Source organism: Balaenoptera acutorostrata, chromosome 19 (assembly GCF_949987535.1).
Source record: "Balaenoptera acutorostrata chromosome 19, mBalAcu1.1, whole genome shotgun sequence".
Classification (NCBI taxonomy): domain Eukaryota; kingdom Metazoa; phylum Chordata; class Mammalia; order Artiodactyla; family Balaenopteridae; genus Balaenoptera; species Balaenoptera acutorostrata.
In genome coordinates this window covers 52,571,680-52,590,190 of record NC_080082.1, presented here as the reverse complement: position 1 = coordinate 52,590,190, position 18,511 = coordinate 52,571,680, and the positions used below count along the sequence as shown (strand labels likewise).

Genomic DNA, 18,511 nt, shown 5'->3' with positions numbered 1-18,511 from the left:
TGTCTCTATGTCCATCTCTCTCTCTACCTCTGTCTTTCTTTCTCTCTTTCTCTGTCCCTCTTTGATTCTCCCTGTCTCTCCCTCTCTGTCTCTCTCTATCTTGTCTGTCTCCAGGCCAGACCCTCTCCATTTGTATCTACTACTGACTTACATCCCCCCACCAGAAAGCTCTAATGGCACCCCAAACTTAACATGTCCCAGACAGAACGCCCGAACACCTTTCTGGGAGGTGAGACCATCATGGCTGCCGGCTTTCCCCTGAGCTGACCTCCCCAGGACCCCATCCAGTCCAGCGGCTGTAAATACCATCCACCTGCTGACGACTCCCACATTGCCCTCTCTGGCCCAGGCCCGTCTCTACATCCTCTGCTCTTGTATCCAACTTCAGCCTCATTTTTCACAAACAGGTGCCGCCCTAGTCTTCTCACTGATTCACTCAGCAAGTCTATTGAGTGGCTCTGTTCTAGGCATTGGGCCCGTCCTCCTGAGCTGATACTTGGCTGTCCCTGACTCAGTTAATGGCACTTTCCTCCTTCCAGCTGCTCAGGGCAAAAAAGGACAAAAATCATGGTCTCATCCTCAATCCCTCTCCCTCTCACCCTGATATCCAATCTGTCAGAAAATCCTGTTGGCTCTGCCCTCAGAATACAACCAGACTCTGCCCCCTTTCCTCACTCCACAGTCCCCACCCTGCTGCTGTCCACTGTCATCCTCCCCCTGCACCAGTGCAGACCTGCCCTGGTCTTCCTTCTCCAGCTCTGCCCACCCCCATAGTCTGTTCCCATGAGCAGCTCAAGAACCCTGTGAACCTGAATCAGGTCCCCCCCCCAACCCCGTGCCCTGGTCTGCTCAAGACTATCTTGTGGCGGCATCTCATCCAGAGTAAAAGCCAGGACCCTCCCCAGTGGCCCACAAGGCTCCACCTGATCTCTTCCCATCCCCTCTCTGTCCTCATCTCCCACGACTCACCCCTCGCTCACTCTCCTCCAGCCAAACTAGATCTCCTTTCAGTGATTGCAACAGACCAACCTCATCCCAACTTCAGGGCCTTTGCACATGCTGTTCCCTCTGTCAAAAGTAGCTTTCCCACTGTTTGGTTGTAAAACTGTGTACTTCATTAGAGAGGGTTTAGTCACAGTGTCTGAGCACAGGGAAGGCAGGGAACAGGTTGTAAAGCTCACCTATTTGTCCACACATACATCCACAACAACTGGGGTACTCAATAATTGGTTTGGGGTACTCAATAATTGGTTGAATGTTATTCTCAGTCTGTTATTATTCATCTTTTTCTCTCCACCTCTGTCTTTCTTATTTCTGTCTCTCTGTCTCTATCTTTCTCTATTTGTCTGTCTCCAGGTCTGTCTATACTTCTCTCTCTCTCTTCATATATGTATTCTTTCTTTTTTCCTGTCTCTCTCAATCTCAGTTTCTCTCTCAGTCTTTGTCTTTCTCTCAATCCCATCCTCAAACTCCTAAAGGCTCAAGCATCATCACCCCCAGTCCCCTTCCTGCCCCAGCCTGTACCCCACCCCTTCCCTCTGCCAGGTGCCCACCTTCTTCTTGAGCACGCCGAGCCGCAGGGCCTTGGGGTCCGAGGCAGCATAGGTGAGCCACAGGCCTGAGGCCACGTGCTGCACAAAGCACAGTGACTCCCCGTATTTGATTTCAGGGGGGCCCATGCCCTCCACATCCCGCTTGGGGGCCGTATCCAGCTTCTCCTACAGGGGCAGGGGACAGAGGTCAGCCTCCTCTGCTTATGCATTTAATGGGGGAGCCCCCCCCAAGATACTGCAGAGTGGTGGGGGGCTGGGGCGGGATTTGGGGCTCCAGCTGAGGGAGGGTATCCTGACCCCACCGACCTTGGAGATTCGGAAGCAGAAGGAAGTGGCCTTGGTGTGGGCCTTGCTGGCGTCAACCACCACTAGGCCCTGGTCCTCAATGAGTGCCAAGTACCGCCCGGTGGTGACATGCCGGATGCGGAGTGGCTGGCCCCAGCGCAGGTGGCTCCCACTCCAGCTGCAGAGGGTGAGGACGAGGGTGAGGTCAGAGGCCCCCCAGTTCTCCCATGGACACCATAGTCTTGGTTGAAACCTCCTCAAGCCCTCAGCCCTGTTCCAGGGTGCCCACATCTTCCTTGGAGCCCTCAAATCCTTCTTAGGACCCCCAGCCTTCCTTTAAGAACCCCAATCTTCTCTCAGGCCCTCACCACTTCCTCAGGGCTGCCCAGATGATTTCAGTGTCTCCAGTTTTCCCAGATCTGTCATTTTCTCCCCTCCTTTCCCCACAATTTCACTCGAGACCCTGATCTCTCCCTCAGGAACCTCCACTACCCCCAAGACCTCTTTTTCCTCCAGGATTCTAGGACCCTGAGGACCTTCATTGCTCTCTTAGGCTCCCCAGATTTTCCCTCAAAACCCTCCAGTCTCTTCCTCAGTTCTTCCTTCAAGACACTCTTCTCCTCCCAGGGCCCCCAGGAACCCCTAGCCCCTCCCCCAGCCTGCCTCCTCTGCCCCTGACCCCTACCTGATTCTCAGTGGCTCCAGTCTCCAGAGTGAGCGGGCATGGGTGCACACAGATCCCCCCTCATAGTAGACAAGTCTGGGTACATGGAAGAGAGTGAGGTCAAGAGTTCAGGCTCCAGCCCCCCAGAATCTGATCCCTAATCCTAGGGTTCCAGGCCCCCCTAGCCAACCTTTGCCATCCCCCTTCTGGCCCGAAGACACCAGACCCTCTTTTCCCCAAGCCCAGACCTGCGCTGGTCATCACTGTCAGCAGGGGAAATGGTCAGACATTCATCCATGTGTCCATGAAAGAGGCGGAGCACGTGGCCCCCGGTCACGTAGCCTGGACAGGAGCAAAGGAAAGTGGTCATCGGGAAGCTGGAGCCCCAGAAAGGCCTGGGAGCCATAGTGGAGTTTGCAGGCCCTGCTTCTGCCCTGTGGGAAGCTGGGGGCTGGGTTTGGGGATCTGCAGATGGAGATCTGAGTTTCAGGGTACAAAGTGGTAGTCTGAGATTTGGGCTCAGATTGAGGCCTGAAGTAGGGGCATGAGATTTGGGGTCTGAGGTTGGGGATCTAATGTTGGGGGTCTGGGTGTGCAGGGCTGAGGTTGGGAGGTTTGTGGGTCTGGGGTTGAAAGGTCTCTGTCTGGATTTTCGAGGTTGGGTTCAGAGAATGTCATTAGAGATTTGGGTCTAATGTTCCCTGATTCTGAGGTTTGAGTTCCAGGGCTTGATATGGGGGTCTGGGTTTAGAGGTAGGATGGTTGGGTCTGAAGTCAGGGTCTGAATTTTGAGTGTTATTTTGGAGGTCTGAGGCTGGTATCTGAGGTTTGAGGTCTGAGGTTTGGAAGGGTTAGCTCTGGGGTCTGAGTCTGGGGAGATGTGAGCTTTGTAGTTAGAAGTTGGTGGGTCTGAGTTTCAGGGTCTGAGATTAAGGCCTGAGTTTCGAGATCTGTGGCTTGAGTCTCAGCTTGGGTCTGGCTTAGGGCTCTGAGGTTTGGGGTGTGAGAATTGGGTTCAAAGTTTTGGGTTCATGCTTTAGGGTCTCAGCATGGGGGTCTGAAAACTGGGAGATGATTTTGGAGATTTGAGGTTAAAGTTGGAGGTGTGAAGTTGATTGGCTGAGGTTTGGGGTCTGAATTAGTGTTCTTAGTTTGGGGATCTGAGTTTGAATTTGGGGGGCTGGTTTTGGGGGGCTGAGGTCACATGTGCTTGTCATCTGAGGCTTGGGGTCTGAGGGATAAGCTACAAATTCGATGTTCTAAGCTTTGGGTCTGAGTTTAGGGGTCTGACCTCCAGGACCTGAGTTTGGCATGTGAGCTTTGGGGTCTGAATTAGGAGTCTGATACTGAGTTTTAGCTTTCGAGGTCTGAGCTCTAGGGTTCCAGATTGGCGGTCAGTTAGAGATCTAAGTGTGAGGTTCATAATTTGGAGATCTTGGTTTGGGGTCTGAGGGGCAATGTTGAAGGTCTGTTTTGGGGGTCTTAGGTTAGGGGTCAGAGGCCTGGGGTCCTCACCCTCTTCGCAGCCGGAGCAGATGGGGTTCATGTTCCACAGTGTCTGCATGAAGGAGGCGTCAACCTGGAGCTCCCCACTGGCCGTCGACAGGTGCTGGGGGCAACCAGGATGTGGTGGTCAGAGATAATGGGGGATGAGCAATAGTTCCAGAGTGAGTCAGAAGCCAAGGGTGGAAGCCAGGACACCGGCAGACAGGAGGCCAAAAATTAGAGGTCACAGATCAAGAAACCGAGATCAAGTCAGGAAATGGGGCGTCAGAAACCAGAAATTGGATGGAAACTGGAAATTGGGAGTCAGGACATTGGGGCCAGAGACCAGGCAAAGCAATGAGGAGGAGACGGGGTGGATCCCGTGTGCCCCCAGCCCCGGGGGCAGTAGGAGCTGTGGTGAGGGAGGTGCTACTCACCAGGTAGCGCTCAGAGGAGACGCTGACGAGGATGAGGTCATCCCCAACTCGGACCTTCTCTCCTTCTGACCTCTGCTTGGAGGCTGGGTGTGTCGTCCACCAACAGGCCTCTCCTGTGGGTGGGGGCGGGGTGAGGGCTGCCCAGAACGCTCTTCCCCAAAGCATTCCCAGCCACGGAGCCTCCCAAGCCCTCCGTCCCAAGCTCTCCTCTTACTGCCCCCAACTCTCCGCCTCACAGTCCCCCGTTCCTGTCCTCAGACTCTCTGCCTGCTTGCCCGAGTCTCTCTGTCCAGAATGTGTTCATCCACACCCCCAGACTCTCAGCCCCAAAGCCCCCCACCTTTGACCCTGGAACATCCCCATGCCCGCTCCCGGGGTTCTGCAGACCTTCTGCATCCCAACTCCCTGCCTGCGGCGTCCCCATCGTACCCCCTCCCTCCAGCCCCTGCACCTATTGCATCCTCCTGCAGTCCCACGTCGAAGGCCAGCTTGTCAGTCATGGAGCGGGAGGTGGTGAGGCAGCTCAGGTACTAGGGTTGTAGGGGGGAGTCAGCCACCTGGCGGGCATTGCACTCCCTGGCCCCCGCCCCCGCCCCTGGCCCCTCCCGGACGCACTTACCATGCCGCTGTGCGAGTGCCGGAGCAGGATGGCATGGCCATACAGGAGTGTCCTGTGTCCCCCACCTTGGGATGACTGCAGGGGGCAGGGGAGGACACAGAGTGAGAATAGACCCCCCTGAAACATCTGGCCTATCTCAGGTGGGAATACACTTCCCAGAAGACACCATGCTCAGGCCTGGATGCGAAGAAGCCTCAGCTCAGACCCACAGCAGAGTCTCTGCCTCAGTTGCCCTGCTTCCAGGGAAAGCAAGGTCTGTGTCTCTGAGAAGCCTGTGGATGGGGTGTTTTCTGTTCCCCAAAGCCCACTCTGTCCTCCTTCAACCTGTTAACTAGGCCCCAAAGTCACTCAGGGGGCTGAACCCCTCTTCCAGAGGTTCAGATACCTGGGGTCACTCAGGGAAGCCCTCGTATCTCGTGTTCCACGGACTTCAGCCCCCTCTGCTCTCACCTGTCATAGCACAGCTGTACACCGGTACTGTCCTACCAGTTGTTAAACATTGGAGCATCACCCGCAGGGACCTGCCCTGTGCTGCCACACACCCCCGGGCCCAAGGAGACTCAGCACCTCTTGGGAGTGGGTGGGTACACCCAGCACTCGACGGCATCATGCCCCCCATCCCAGCTCTCACGTGCCCATGCTCTGAGGGGACCATGTGATGGGGCCACGTGATCACATGGCGGACCCACTCCTGGACCGGAGGGGACTCACACTTGGGATGGAGGGAGGTGGTGAGGGGAGAGGTCCCATGCGGAGAAGAGCTAGGAGGGTTGGAGGAAAGGATGGAAAAGAGGAGAAAGGAGCAGGTGGGAGAACAGGGGCTCAAAAGCCCCCACCCCCTTCCTTCCTGCCTGCCTGGCCTGTTCTGGGTTCCACAGACCCTGACAACCGGGGTGGGGAAGACTCCCCAGCCCCTGTGTGCAGGATGTGGACCCAACAGGCCCACTTGGGGTCAGGAGAGGTGGCAAGGACAGATGACACCCAAGGCCAGACCTACCCACTTATCCAAATTGAGGGCCTGTTGGGGGGCAGGGCAGAGAGAGGAAGAAGAACATATGGTAAATGACCCCCAGGTCCTCCCACCCGTCCCTGCCACCCATCCCACCTGGGTGGGAGCCTCACCTCCACGCCGGCCTCCACGGTGTTGGCCAGCATCTCCTGCAGGGCTCGGACGGACAGGGACTGCTCCAGGACGAAGCAACAGATGGCCAGATCGGGGGGCACATTCTGGGGGGTGGGGAGATGTGAATGGGGGACCTGAAGGCTCCAGAGCGCTGGTGCACGCCCTGCCCCTAGTCTAAATACCTACACCCCTTAGAGACCCAGACCCGACCCCAACCCTCCAAGAAGCCCTGCCCTCTGCCTCCCGCTTCAAACATCCTGAATTCGCACCAACATCCCAGAAAACACCTCTGCCTCCTCCCTCTACCCCACCCGAACCTCAAAGAAGTTTCCACACCACACCTAATCCCATAGGAAGCCTCAGCCCCTGTCAGACACATTCCACCCATCCAGCTCCGGGAGCCTCCTCCTTGCCCTCCCGGCAGAAAACCCAAGTCTCTCCAACCCCAAAGGAAGCCCCAGCTCCCGCTGTCACAAGCAGACAGTCCCAGCTCCTGCCCTCTCCCTCAGACACCTGTGAACACTGCTTCAAAGTCCCAGGGGCAAGGTCCCACCTCACACCTCCCACCTCAGTCTCCCACCCAGGCACCTCAAGCACTTAGGCACCCTCCCCCTTGGACCCAAGACTCTCTGCCCACCTCAGGCCCCTGGCCTCTTCCCCCATCAAACTCCAGGTCTTCTCCCTCTCCCAGCCTCCACCGCATCCCCCCAGGTCACCTCCTCCCTCAGACCCTGAGTTCACCTCAGGCTCAGACCCCAGGCTCCCTCCACCTCTCAGCCTCCGACCCCCTCCCCAGTCAGCCCCCTGCTGGCACCCCTGACCCTCCAGGCTGTTCTGCTTTGGATTGAAGACCCTCTGCCCCCTCAGACCCCTGCCTCCTAAGACCCCCTGCCCCTCCCTCCTCAGACCTCCACCTCCACCCACCTCAGACCCCTGCCCCTTTCCCTTGTAAGCCCCCTCCCATTTTCTCTCCTATCAGCACCCCCTTCAGATCCCCTCTTCTTCGAACTCAAGACCTTCTATCTCCTTAGCCCCCCTCCCTCTTCCCCCAGGACCCCAGCTCCCCTCCTCAGACCTCCAGCCCCCTTTCCCTCTTAGGCCCCCTCCCTACTCCCCCTCCTGTCAGCATCCCCTCTCCAGACTCCCAGGCCCCTCTTCTTTGGGCCCCAGGCTCTCTGCCCCTCAGACCCCCTCTTCCTTCCGTCCTGCACAGACCTGGGCATTGCTGGTGGGCTCCAGGAAGCAGAGGCGGTTGCCAAAGCCCTCGGCGGCCAGGCAGAGCTTGAGCTGCTCCTTGAGCACCATGGCACTGCACTGCAGGACCATCTCGTCGTCCTGGGGACGGGCAGAGGGTCAGGGTGGGCGCCCGCATCCCACCCGCATCCCGCAGACACTGTACCATGGGCCACCCACCTGGCCCTTCTCCTCGTGAAAAAGATGTGACTAACAATAGCCACCCTCGCCATTTATCAAGTAGGGGCCCGTGTTGAGCACTGTACATGCTTCTAACACCCCCATGAGATCCAAGCCAGTGGCATCCCCACGTTCAAATGGGGAAACCGAGGCTCAGTGAGGGGACGTGGCTTGTCCAAGGCCACACGGCTGATAAGAGAAGCAGCTGGGATCTGAACCCCAGTCCAACTGACTCCAGAGGACTCCCAGGTGGGGGTCCACAAGGTGAGTCACTGGAGGGTGGGAGATATGAGCGCCTCAAGTTAAATGGCTTTTAAGTTCAGCCTTATCTAATTATTCTTTTGTGTGTTATTTTAATAGTAGCTATCATTTAAGGAGTGCTGTCTAATGACTCCTGAATGCAGTGTCAGAGTCTGGACTGGATCCTGGATGGAGGGGAAATGCCATAAAAGATGGTATAGAGACAAGTGGTGAAAGGTGAAACAGACTGTGAATTAGATGATGGTATCATAGCCATACGAAATCTCCTGATTTTGATAACTGTGCTGTGGTTTTGTGAGAGAATCCCTTGTTTTTTTAGGAAACAGACACTGAAGGATTTAGGGGTTAAGGGTATCATGTCCACAGCTTACTCTCAAACAGCTTAGGAAAAAAATAGGGAGAGAGAGGGAGGGAGAGATGGAGGGAATGATAAAGCAGACATGCTACATCCTAACATTTGGGGGAAATGACTGAAGGCCACATGGGAGTTCTCTGAGCTAACCTTGCAACTTTTCTCTAAGTTTGAAATAATCTCGAGGGTATAAATTAAAATTTTAAGTAAAATAAACAACCTTCTGAGGTAAGTCCTAGTATGTGAACCTGTGGAAACAGAGGCCTAGAGAGGTGAAGTGATTTGCCTGAGATCACACAGCCGGCGCAGCTTGTGGGATCTTAGTTTCCCTTGTGGGGTCTTAGTTTCCCGACCAGGGATCGAACCCGCACCCCCTGCAGTGGAAGTGTGGAGTCCTAAACACTGGACCACCAGGCAAGTCCCAATATGCCACTTTTAGAATGTTAGACCACCTCTTGATATGTTAGTAGAATAGCCCATATTACATTCATAACTAATATAAATGTATGTGGGGGCGTGCTCAACATTTTTACTGATAGAGGTTTCAATCAAAATTGATGGGGAAAAAAACAGATGGAGACACAGTGTTTAACCACACTTAAGACAGTGATTATTCCATTTTACAGCAAAGGAAACAGGTTCAAGGAGGCTAGGCGTTCTGCCTGAAGTCACACAGACTCCAGCCCTTCCAGCAAATCCTGGGCTTCACCCCACACGGGCAGCCCTCATTCTTTCTGTCAGCCTGGGAGGAGGGAGAGAGATTCATCCTGTTGGCCAGAGGCCCCAGGACTGCTCTGTCCTATTACCCCCAACCCCGACATCTTGGCATATGCCGTGTATTCACAGGGATCATACAGCTTGCATTTATTAAGTACATACTCTCTGCTAGACCTCATGCTCAGGGCTTTACATTCATCTAATAGACACTGATTAAGCATCTGCCATGTGCCAGGCACTGATCTAGGCACTGGATATAGAGCAGCGAATAAAGCAGACAAATTCCCTGTCCTTGTGGAGCTGACATCCTTGTGGGGGGAAATGCAATGAACAGGTGAATCAGTTTATAATGTTAATTTCAGTGATAAGCGTTATGGAAAAAATAACCCAGGGTGATATAAGAGAGTGGCTTTTGGGGTAGAGATGACATCAGTGAGGGGGGTGAAGTGACAGCCTCTCCAAGGAGGTGACATTTGAGCTGAGCCTTGTCTGAATAACAAGAAGGAATCAGGCTTGATCATCTCTGGAGGAAGAAAGTTCCCGGAAGAGGAGTTGGCCTGTGCAAAGGCCTGGGGCCATGGGTATTCAGAAAAAGCAAGGGAGACAGCCTGGCGCTGCTGCCATCAGGAGCAAGGCAGAAAGTGGGAGGAGACGAGCTCAGAGAGATATTTGCATGGACCCACTGAATCCTTATGGTACATATTTTTGTCCCCATTTTCCAGATTGGGAAATTGAGGCTCAGAGAGAAAAATAAAAATCACTTGCCCAAAGTTAGGAAGCAGGCAAATGGCAAAACCAAGATATAAACTAGGGACAGGGAGCCTAATCCCTACACCAATGATTCTCTAACTTTCTCCTGCATCAGAATGAAGGGGGGTAGCCTGGTTAAAAATGCAACTTCCTTGCTGCCCCAGTCTCCCCCCTCAACACCAAGAGCCTGATTCAGTAGATCTGGGGTCAGCAGGGAATCTGGACCATTAACCAGCCCCCAGGAGGTTTTGACATGGGCCATGCTTTGAGGAACCCCAGCCTGGGCAGGGCTGGATGTTGCCACCCATCAAAAGGAAATGAAATGAACTTGGGGGCCATGCCCATCATGCTTAAAAAGTGAAATAAAAGTAGAGCAAGAACAGAAAATAGCAGCATGCCCCTTGTGTTCTAAGGGCTACCTACATTTTATGAAACTTGTTTCAGTTAAAAATAGTTGTGTGCGAATGCACCTAATTTGAGCATAATAGCATGAATTGGAGGCAACCCAAATGTCCATCAGCAGATGAACTGATAAAAAAATTGTAGCATATTCACACAATGGAATACTACTTAGCAACAAAAAGAAATGAATTCTTAATACACACTACATGGATTAATGTCAAAAATGTTACAGTGTGCAAAAGAAGCAAGACAAATGAGCATATATTTTATATGAAACACTAGTTAGTGACTTATGGAATCTATGTTGACATAAAGCAGATGGGCAGGGTGATTACTGCAAAGAGCCAAAGGGAACTTTCTGGGGTAAAGGAAATGTTCTATTGATTATGATAGTGGTTACATGGGTGTGTACAGCTTGTCAGCTGTAACACCTAAAAGGGGTACAATTTATTGCATGTCAATTATAGCTGAATAAAGTTGACTTTTTATAACGTATGTGAATATGTGCATGTACTGGGTTGCAATATAAAATATATTTCTTACCAGTGGGATGAGATCCAAAAAGTTTGAGAAAACCACCACACAACCTCAGTAAAGTTCAGGAAAATGGACCCAGTCTGGGGCCAAGAGATGCCAAGGCCAGACCTCTAGAATCCAGCACTGGCTAGCCAGGCAAGTCTGAGCCCAGTTTTCCTCTTATGAAAGCAGGAGGGCTGGCCCCCAGGGGCATCCAGAGATGACACTTCCTGGCCTTAACCTTGGTCATTGACTCCCACTCAGGCCTCAGTTTCCTTCAAAACTCCCAGGGAGATAAAGATAGGGCCCTACCTCAGAAGATAGGGCAGTGAGGATATAATTAGATGCCTCAGGAGGCTGAGGCCCTGGGCATGGGGCCTGACGTAGAGTGGCGGCTCAGGGGCTCAAGGCCATGGCCACGGTCTTATTAGGGCTGGGGAGGAGGAGAGAGCCCAACCCATGGTGTCTGCGAAGGGACTGGAGCCAGTGCAAGAGTCTAGGGTGAAGCTAGGCCTCCTCCCATGGCCGAATGTCCAGCTGTCCCTATCCTTCACTACCAGCCCCAGCTGTTCATTCCTCCCTCCCAGGAAACCAGAGCCGGCTCACCAGGGTCCTATTCTGGGGCCGGAATGCTGTGTCAGCATTTCCCAGGGCCTGGAGGGGGTGGGGAGGGGCTAGCGCAGGATCAGCAGGACCTGGCCCGGAAGAGAGAATATCCCCTCCCATATTCACAGCCCCACACCCGGTAGAACCACTGGGAGGGAAAAGTGGGAAGGACTTCGAGATGGGCAGCCCCTCCCCCCATCCTCTCCCTGTTCCCTGCCCAGGCCCCAGAAAAGCGGACTATTCTGGGAGGGACACCTGTTGTTCCAATTCCCATCCCTGCCCCCCACCAGCCGAGGGTCAGAGATGCAGAGAGAGACAGAGTTGAAGACACAGTGAGAAACACAGAGGGCCTGAAGCCGAAGAACAAAGCCAGACACAGAGACAGGGAGACAGAGATGGAAAGAGACAGAGACACAGACAACCCAAAGAGACAGATAGGGAGAGACACCAGCCAGAGATCATTAGCAGCCATATCTGACCCTCCTCCCCAAAACCAAGTGGGGGAAGAAAGAAGACCCAGAAACAGGGGGACCCTCAGGAGACCCTCAAGGGCTGGGAGTTCAAAGGAGTTGTGTCCTTCAGCCCACCACAGCCCTCTTCCCAAGAATTTAAATAGGTCAGAGTCTGGAGCAAAAAGAGAATTAGGGCTAAGTGGGGGGTGGGGGAGGGGGACAGCTAAATTAAGCTCAGGAATTAGAACCACCTTCCCCAAGTGCCTGCTTCCAGAGTGGTGGGAGGGGGTGCTCTCCCAGCGGCCCCCTTCTCTGGGACAAATCGCTAGTGTCAGAAGAGAGGGTGGAGGAGGGAGGATCCTCCTCCCCATCCTGTAGTCCCAGATTCTGCTAATTCTCTGACGAGAAAGATGGGGGAGACTAAGAGAGACAAAAACGGAGAAAGACGGAGTGACAGTCACCCAAAGGGACAGAGGAGAGACCCCAGAGTCTCAGAGACCACCAGCAACCAGGACAAAAACATCGGAGACAGAGAGACACTCAGACCAGAGAGATAGTCCCAGAGACTCCAACACAGAGATACGCACCGTCCGCAGAAACTGGACCTCATCCTCGCCCTCTCCTCCGTCACCCATGATGTCGAGGCCAGAGGTGCTGGGGCTGAGGTCGGTGACTAAGAGGAGGGGGCCGAAGGCTGGACGGGTGGGCTGTGGGTGAGTTGGGGTCGGAGACCTCTGCGGACGCCAGAGGCACCCGCGGCGCAGATGGAACTGCTTGGAGGACTCGCGTGCTGGACAGAGCTGGGAGGAGGTCCCCGCCCCCGGGTCCCCATTGGAGCAGGACGGCCAAGGCCTCGCCCCTTTGACGGAGCGCCGCCTACAAACCCCAAACCTTGGCCAAAGGTGCGCTTGGGGTGGGGGGGGCTTGGGGGAGTGTCTTTAAGGCTGCTACCCTCTCTCCCCCTTCGTGATAAGGAAGGTGCCATCATTCTATTTCACAGAGAGCAAACTGAGGCTCTGAATGGGGAAGCCCCTGCTTGATGTCATACAGCAGAGGGGATGCGCACTAGGTCTCCTGGCTTTAAGAAGCACCATACACAGTGATTGAAAAGATGGACTCTGGGGGTTTCCCTGGTGGCGCAATGGTTGAGAGTCTGCCTGCCAGTGCAGGGGGCACGGGTTCGAGCCCTGGTCTGGGAGGATCCCACATGCCGCGGAGCGACTAGGCCTGTGAGCCACAATTACTGAGCTTGCGCGTCTGGAGCCTGTGCTCTGCAACAAGAGAGGCCGCGATGGTGAGAGGCCCGCGCACCGCGATGAAGGGTGGACCCCACTTGCCGCAACTGGGGAAGGCCCTCGCACAGAAGCAGAGACCCAGCACAGCCAAAAATAAATGAATGAATAAAAATTTAAAAGAAAAACAAACAAACAAACAAAAAAAACAAAAAACCTTCCAAAGGCTTCTCATCACACTTGGAATAAAAAAAGCCAGAAATCTAAAAAAAAAAAAAAAAAAAATATGGACTCTGAGACAGACTGGATCCAAATCCCTGTCTTGCCACTCCTCTGTGTGACCTTGAACAAGTCACTTCGCCTCTCTGTGCCTCAGTTTCCTCAACTGGTAAGAAGGATATTAATAGTACCTACCTCACAGGGCTGCTGCAAGGATTAAATTAGATCATTTGCAGCACTTAAAACTGTACCAATACAGATGCAGCCACTGTGGAAAACAGTATGCAAGTTTCTCAAAAAAACTAAAAATAGAACTACCACATGACCCAGCAATTCCACTCCTGGGTATGTATCCGAAAAAAAAAAAAACAAACCCAAAACACTAAATCAAATAGATACATGCACCCAATATTCATAGCAGCATTATTTACAATTGCCAAGAGATGGAAGCATCCTAAATATCCATCAACAGATGAATGTATAAAGAAGATGTGGTATATATATACAATGGAATACTACTCATAAAAAAAGAACGAAATTTTGCCCTTTGCAGCAACATGGATGGACTTGCAGGGCATTATGCTGAGTGAAATAAATCAGACAGAGAAAGACAAATACTGTATGATATCACTTACATGTGGAATCTAAGAAATACAACAAACTAGTGAATATAACAGAAAAGAAGCAGATTTCACAGATATAGAGAACAAATTAGTGGTTACCAGTGGGGGCGGCGGGGGGCGGGGAAGGAGCCATAAAGGGGAGGGGGAGTGGGAGGTACAAACTACTGGGAGTAAGATAGGCTCAAGGACATATCGTACAACACGGAGAATATAGCCAATATTTTGTAACAACTGTAAATGAAAAGTAACCTTTAAAAATTGTATTTAAAAACTACCTATACAGGGCTTCCCTGGTGGCGCAGTGGTTAAGAATCCGCCTGCCAATGCAGGGTACACGGGTTCGAGCCCTGGTCTGGGAAGATACCACATGTCACGGAGCAACTAAGCCCGTGAGCCATAACAACTGAGTCTGCGCTCTAGAGCCCGTGCTCCGCAACAAGAGAAGCCACCGCAATGAGAAGCCCGCGCTCCGCAACAAGAAGTAGACCCCGCTCCCCGAAACTAGAGAAAGTCTGCGTGGAGTAACAAAGGCCCAACGCAGCCCAAAATTAATTAATTAATTAATTAATTAATAATTTTTAAAAAACTACCTATACATAGAAAATGTTAAGTAAGTGCTGCTAGCAACATCATGGTCTTCGTCATCATCATCATTATTATAAAAACTTATGAGGCAGGAGTAATAGGCATAGTATCTACTATCTACAGTCTTTTGTGTGCCTGTCACATTTCAGGCCCTGGGCTATGACCTTTTCACTGCATCTCATTAGATCTCACAACAATCCTGCTATTATTTACATTGTTTAGAGGAGGAAATAAAAATGTGTGGTCCTTGCCACGTATGGTTTTAAGGACACGACCTGAATAAACGAGGTACAGCCGCCCCCCCCACCAATACCTGTGGGTTTCCCATTTGCAGATCAAAAACAAAATTTTTTTTAATTCCAGAAATTTCCAAAAAGCAAAACTTGAATTTGCCGCAGGCCCGCAACTATTTCCATAGCATTTGCATTGTGTGTACAACTATTTCCATAGCATTTACATGTGTGTACAACTATTTCCATAGCATTTACATTGTGTGTACAACTATTTCCATAGCATTTACATTGTAATAGGTATTATAAGTAATCTAAAGATGATGTAAATTTTACCAGAGGATGTGCGTAGGTTTATGCAAATACTACACCATTTTATATAAGGGACTTGAGCATCCACAGATTTTGGTATCCAAGGGGGTCCTGGAACCAAACCCCTGTGGATGCTGAGGGATGACTGTAGTTCTCACAGTAATCTTGTGAAGTCAGTACTTGTATGGTGCCCGTTTTCCAGATGAGGAAAGCTGAGCACAGAGAGGTGAAGTAACTTGCCCAAGGTCACACAGAGGCTGAGCCAGGGATTTGAACACAGAGCCAGGGTTCTTAACCATTCCACCATACTGTCTCTATATTTGCATAAAATCTCCCAGTTACAACAAAAAGCCACTTCACCAGGGCTAGGCTACACCCCCCCAGAATTCTAATCCTCTGTCTCCCCAGGGGCTGCCTGAGCCAATGAGGGCCACTAGCTGGGCCACCCTTATGCAGATGAGCACCCTGGGCTTTGTAAGTAAGGGAGCACTGAGAGGGGCAATCAGCTCCTTCCTGTTCCTGGTCACCTGGGGGGAGGCGGGGCTGGAAGAAGCTTGGGATCTGGGGAGCTGGGGCCAAGGGCCTCTGCAGTTCCCTAAAACTGGCAGCTCTGGGGACTAGAGGCCCAACACAGGATGCCACACACACCTGGACCTCCTGCCGGGCAGGTAGCTTCATGCCTCTAGGCCTCAGTTTCCTCATCTGTCAACTAGACTAATTTAGGATAGTCCCCACCTCTTGGGGTTGTGGAGAAGATTCCATGAGGAAACCGATTAGCGCCTACCACATGGTAACTGATTGATACAGGGATCTATTAAAATTATTATTGGGACTTCCCTGGTTTTCCAGTGGTTAGAATTCCACGCTTCCACTGCAGGGGGCATGGGTTTGATCCATGGTTGGGGAGCTAAATTCCCACAGGCCGAGCGGTGTGGCCCAAAAAAAATTATTAACATGTAATGGTATCTAATAAGTTATACAAAACAATATCTTGCAGTTCAATAAAATTATACATAAAATGTTAAGGTATAATAGATTGTTATGTGTTACATAGTTAAATATTGATTTATTGATACAACTGTAATGGCACATACGTTTGTACCATATTATTAGATTATATAATGTGTAATTATATAATTAGATATTTAGGCTAATATAATTATGTAACACAATGATATGTTTATCTGTCATACACTATATAATGCACACTTGTATATTAAATATGAAGTTTTCCCTCAGAGTTGTATGTATAACACAAAATTATTCTGTGTCATTGTGCATTACATCATAAGATATTAATAGCGTTTCCTTTTTCTGTCAGTCATCATTATGTGTTTTAGGACCTACCCATGTTGCTCTGTGGACACCTGGTCTGTGGCCGCGGGGGTTTTGCAGGCCTCCCTGGTGACTGTCCCCTTCAGTTTATTCCCCCTCCCAGGTTGCCCCCACCTCCCCCAAAATAACATTGCAGTGAACGTCCTTGTATATGTCCCCGCGTGGAACTGAGGGAGAAGGTCTCGGTATGCACACCCAGGAGCTAACCATGGGGTCACAGCTCCATGCACACATTTAATTTGACTGCAGCGCCAAGCGGTCCTCAGGAAGGGCTGTCCCCCATCAGTACATAAGGGTTCCTCTGTCCCCAAGGCCCCAACCTCCACTTGGCATTTTTCCAACTTGTAATTTTTGCCAGACCAATAGGATGACTCACTGTCATTTCAATTTGCACTTCCCTGATCTCCTACCAATAATTTCTAGCACCTTCTCAGGTGCCTGTCAAGAGAGTTTTGGGGTCTCCTCCTCACCCTCATCCTCTTTGCCCATTTTTCTATCAGAACGGCTGTCTTTTTCTCTTGCTGACTTGTAGCTGTCCCTTTTCCATTCTAGTTGTTAATCTCTCCTTGATTTTAAACTTTCTCTTTTTTTTTTTTGGCCACACCACGAGTCATGCAGGATCTTAGTTCCCTGACCAGGGCTCAAACCCACGCCCCCTGCAGTGGAAGCTCGGAGTCTTAACCACTGGACTGCCAGGGAAGTCCCGATTTTACACATTTTAAATACTGTTTTTCCTCTCTGTCATCTGATATTTGTTCCATGGTGTGCTCATTAAAAGAAATCTTTATTTGGATGTTATCAAATGCATCCTGTTTCTGCCTCATGAGTTCCTGTGGTTTGCTTCAGCAGTCTTTTCCTTTGCGGTTGTTGGTGTTATTGTTGGTATTAACCATCCCCGAGAGCCATGAGGGCGGCACACGTTTATACCAGTGCCAGGGACCTTTGCCTGTCTCCCTCTCTGAGGCTTCTCTGAGTCCTGGGGGCCTGGAGACACTCTCCCACTATAAACTGGGCTCAGCCAGGGCTGTTACGTCACCTCATGTAAAGCAGGTGCCGAGGAGATAGGCTGAGAGTCAGACAGACAGCACATCACGGAGAGCACTCTTGAGATCAAAGGAGAGAGAAGAGAAAAGGCAGGTGGAGGAAAACATGGAGAGGGTCTGCAACCATACGGCATGGCGTGGAATGGAAAAGCTAAAGAGAATGGGCTCTGTGCTTGTCTAAATGTTCTGGCCTAAAAAAAAAAATCCATGGTGACTTCTTTCAGTGCAAAAACAGACTTCTAAAAGAGCTTTGGTTGAATGGACTCACTTACTAGGTTTGGCAGAATCATACTAAATATTGTGACCATTAATCCACTCCTGGGTGTCTACCCTACAGAACTGCACACCGCAATGTTCACCAAAAGTCAGGGGCTAGAATGACAGCAGCAGCATTATTCACAGCAGCCCCAAACTGGAAACAACTCAAATGTCCATCACAGGAAAATCAATCAATAAATCATGGACTAATCACATGATGGAAGACTATACAACAACCAAAGGAATGAGCTACAGCTAAATATAACATGGAAGAATCACAAAGACATGATGTTGAATGAAAGAAGCCAGGGACTTCCCTGGTGGTCCAGTGGCTAAGACTCCCCACTTCCAGTGCAGGGGGCCTGGGTTCGATCCCTGGTCAGGCAACTAGATCCCACATGCATGTCGCAACTAAGAGTTTGCATACTGCAATAAACGATCCTGCATGCCACCGCTAAAGATCCCGCACACCGCAACTAAGACCTGGAGCAGCCTAAATAAACAATTTTATTTTTTTTAAAAAAAGAAGCCAGGGCTTCCCTGGTGGCGCAGTGGTTGAGAATCTGCCTGCTAATGCAGGGGACACGGGTTCGAGCCCTGGTCTGGGAAGATCCCACATGCCGCGGAGCAACTAGGCCCATGTGCCACAACTGCTGAGCCTGCGCGTCTGGAGCCTGTGCTCCACAACAAGAGAGGCCACAATAGTGAGAGGCCCGTGCACCGCGATGAAGAGTGGCCCCCGCTTGCCGCAACTAGAGGAAGCCCTCGCACAGAAACGAAGACCCAACACAGCCAAATAAATAAATAAAAATAAATAAATAAATAATAATTAAAAAGGTGCTAATAATTAAAAAAAAAAAAAAAAAAGAAGCCAGACAGATAGTTGTTTCCATTTATATACAGCTCAAAACCAGGCAAAACTACTCTGTTAGAAATCAGGTTACTGGTAACTTCTGGGAGATAGCACTGGGAAGGAACACAAGGGGGCTTATGGGGAATGGAAACGTTCTATTTCTTGATTTGTGTGAATGTCACAGGG

The 18,511-nt window shown here is 51.2% G+C and overlaps 1 protein-coding gene across 4 annotated transcripts in view; it reads right to left on the bottom strand.

Moving 5' to 3' along the window:
• Nucleotides 1–12,404, bottom strand: part of RYR1 (ryanodine receptor 1) — a 116,732-nt gene extending 104,328 nt beyond the window's left edge. For 2 of the 4 annotated variants that reach the window (XM_057533766.1, XM_057533767.1), the window contains exons 1-11: nucleotides 12,223–12,404; nucleotides 7,382–7,501; nucleotides 6,166–6,270; nucleotides 5,044–5,118; nucleotides 4,876–4,954; nucleotides 4,425–4,537; nucleotides 4,018–4,111; nucleotides 2,751–2,844; nucleotides 2,524–2,598; nucleotides 1,860–2,016; nucleotides 1,554–1,718 (exon numbers count right to left, since the gene is read on the bottom strand). In XM_057533766.1, the coding sequence (XP_057389749.1) occupies nucleotides 1,554–1,718; nucleotides 1,860–2,016; nucleotides 2,524–2,598; nucleotides 2,751–2,844; nucleotides 4,018–4,111; nucleotides 4,425–4,537; nucleotides 4,876–4,954; nucleotides 5,044–5,118; nucleotides 6,166–6,270; nucleotides 7,382–7,501; nucleotides 12,223–12,270 (1,125 nt within the window). In that variant the 5' untranslated portion in view covers nucleotides 12,271–12,404. Of the gene's footprint in view, nucleotides 1–1,553; nucleotides 1,719–1,859; nucleotides 2,017–2,523; nucleotides 2,599–2,750; nucleotides 2,845–4,017; nucleotides 4,112–4,424; nucleotides 4,538–4,875; nucleotides 4,955–5,043; nucleotides 5,119–6,165; nucleotides 6,271–7,381; nucleotides 7,502–12,222 lie in introns of those variants that run through there. The other 2 variants (XM_057533764.1, XM_057533765.1) reach the window with 1 other exon arrangement.
• Between the last annotated feature and the right edge of the window lie 6,107 nt (nucleotides 12,405–18,511).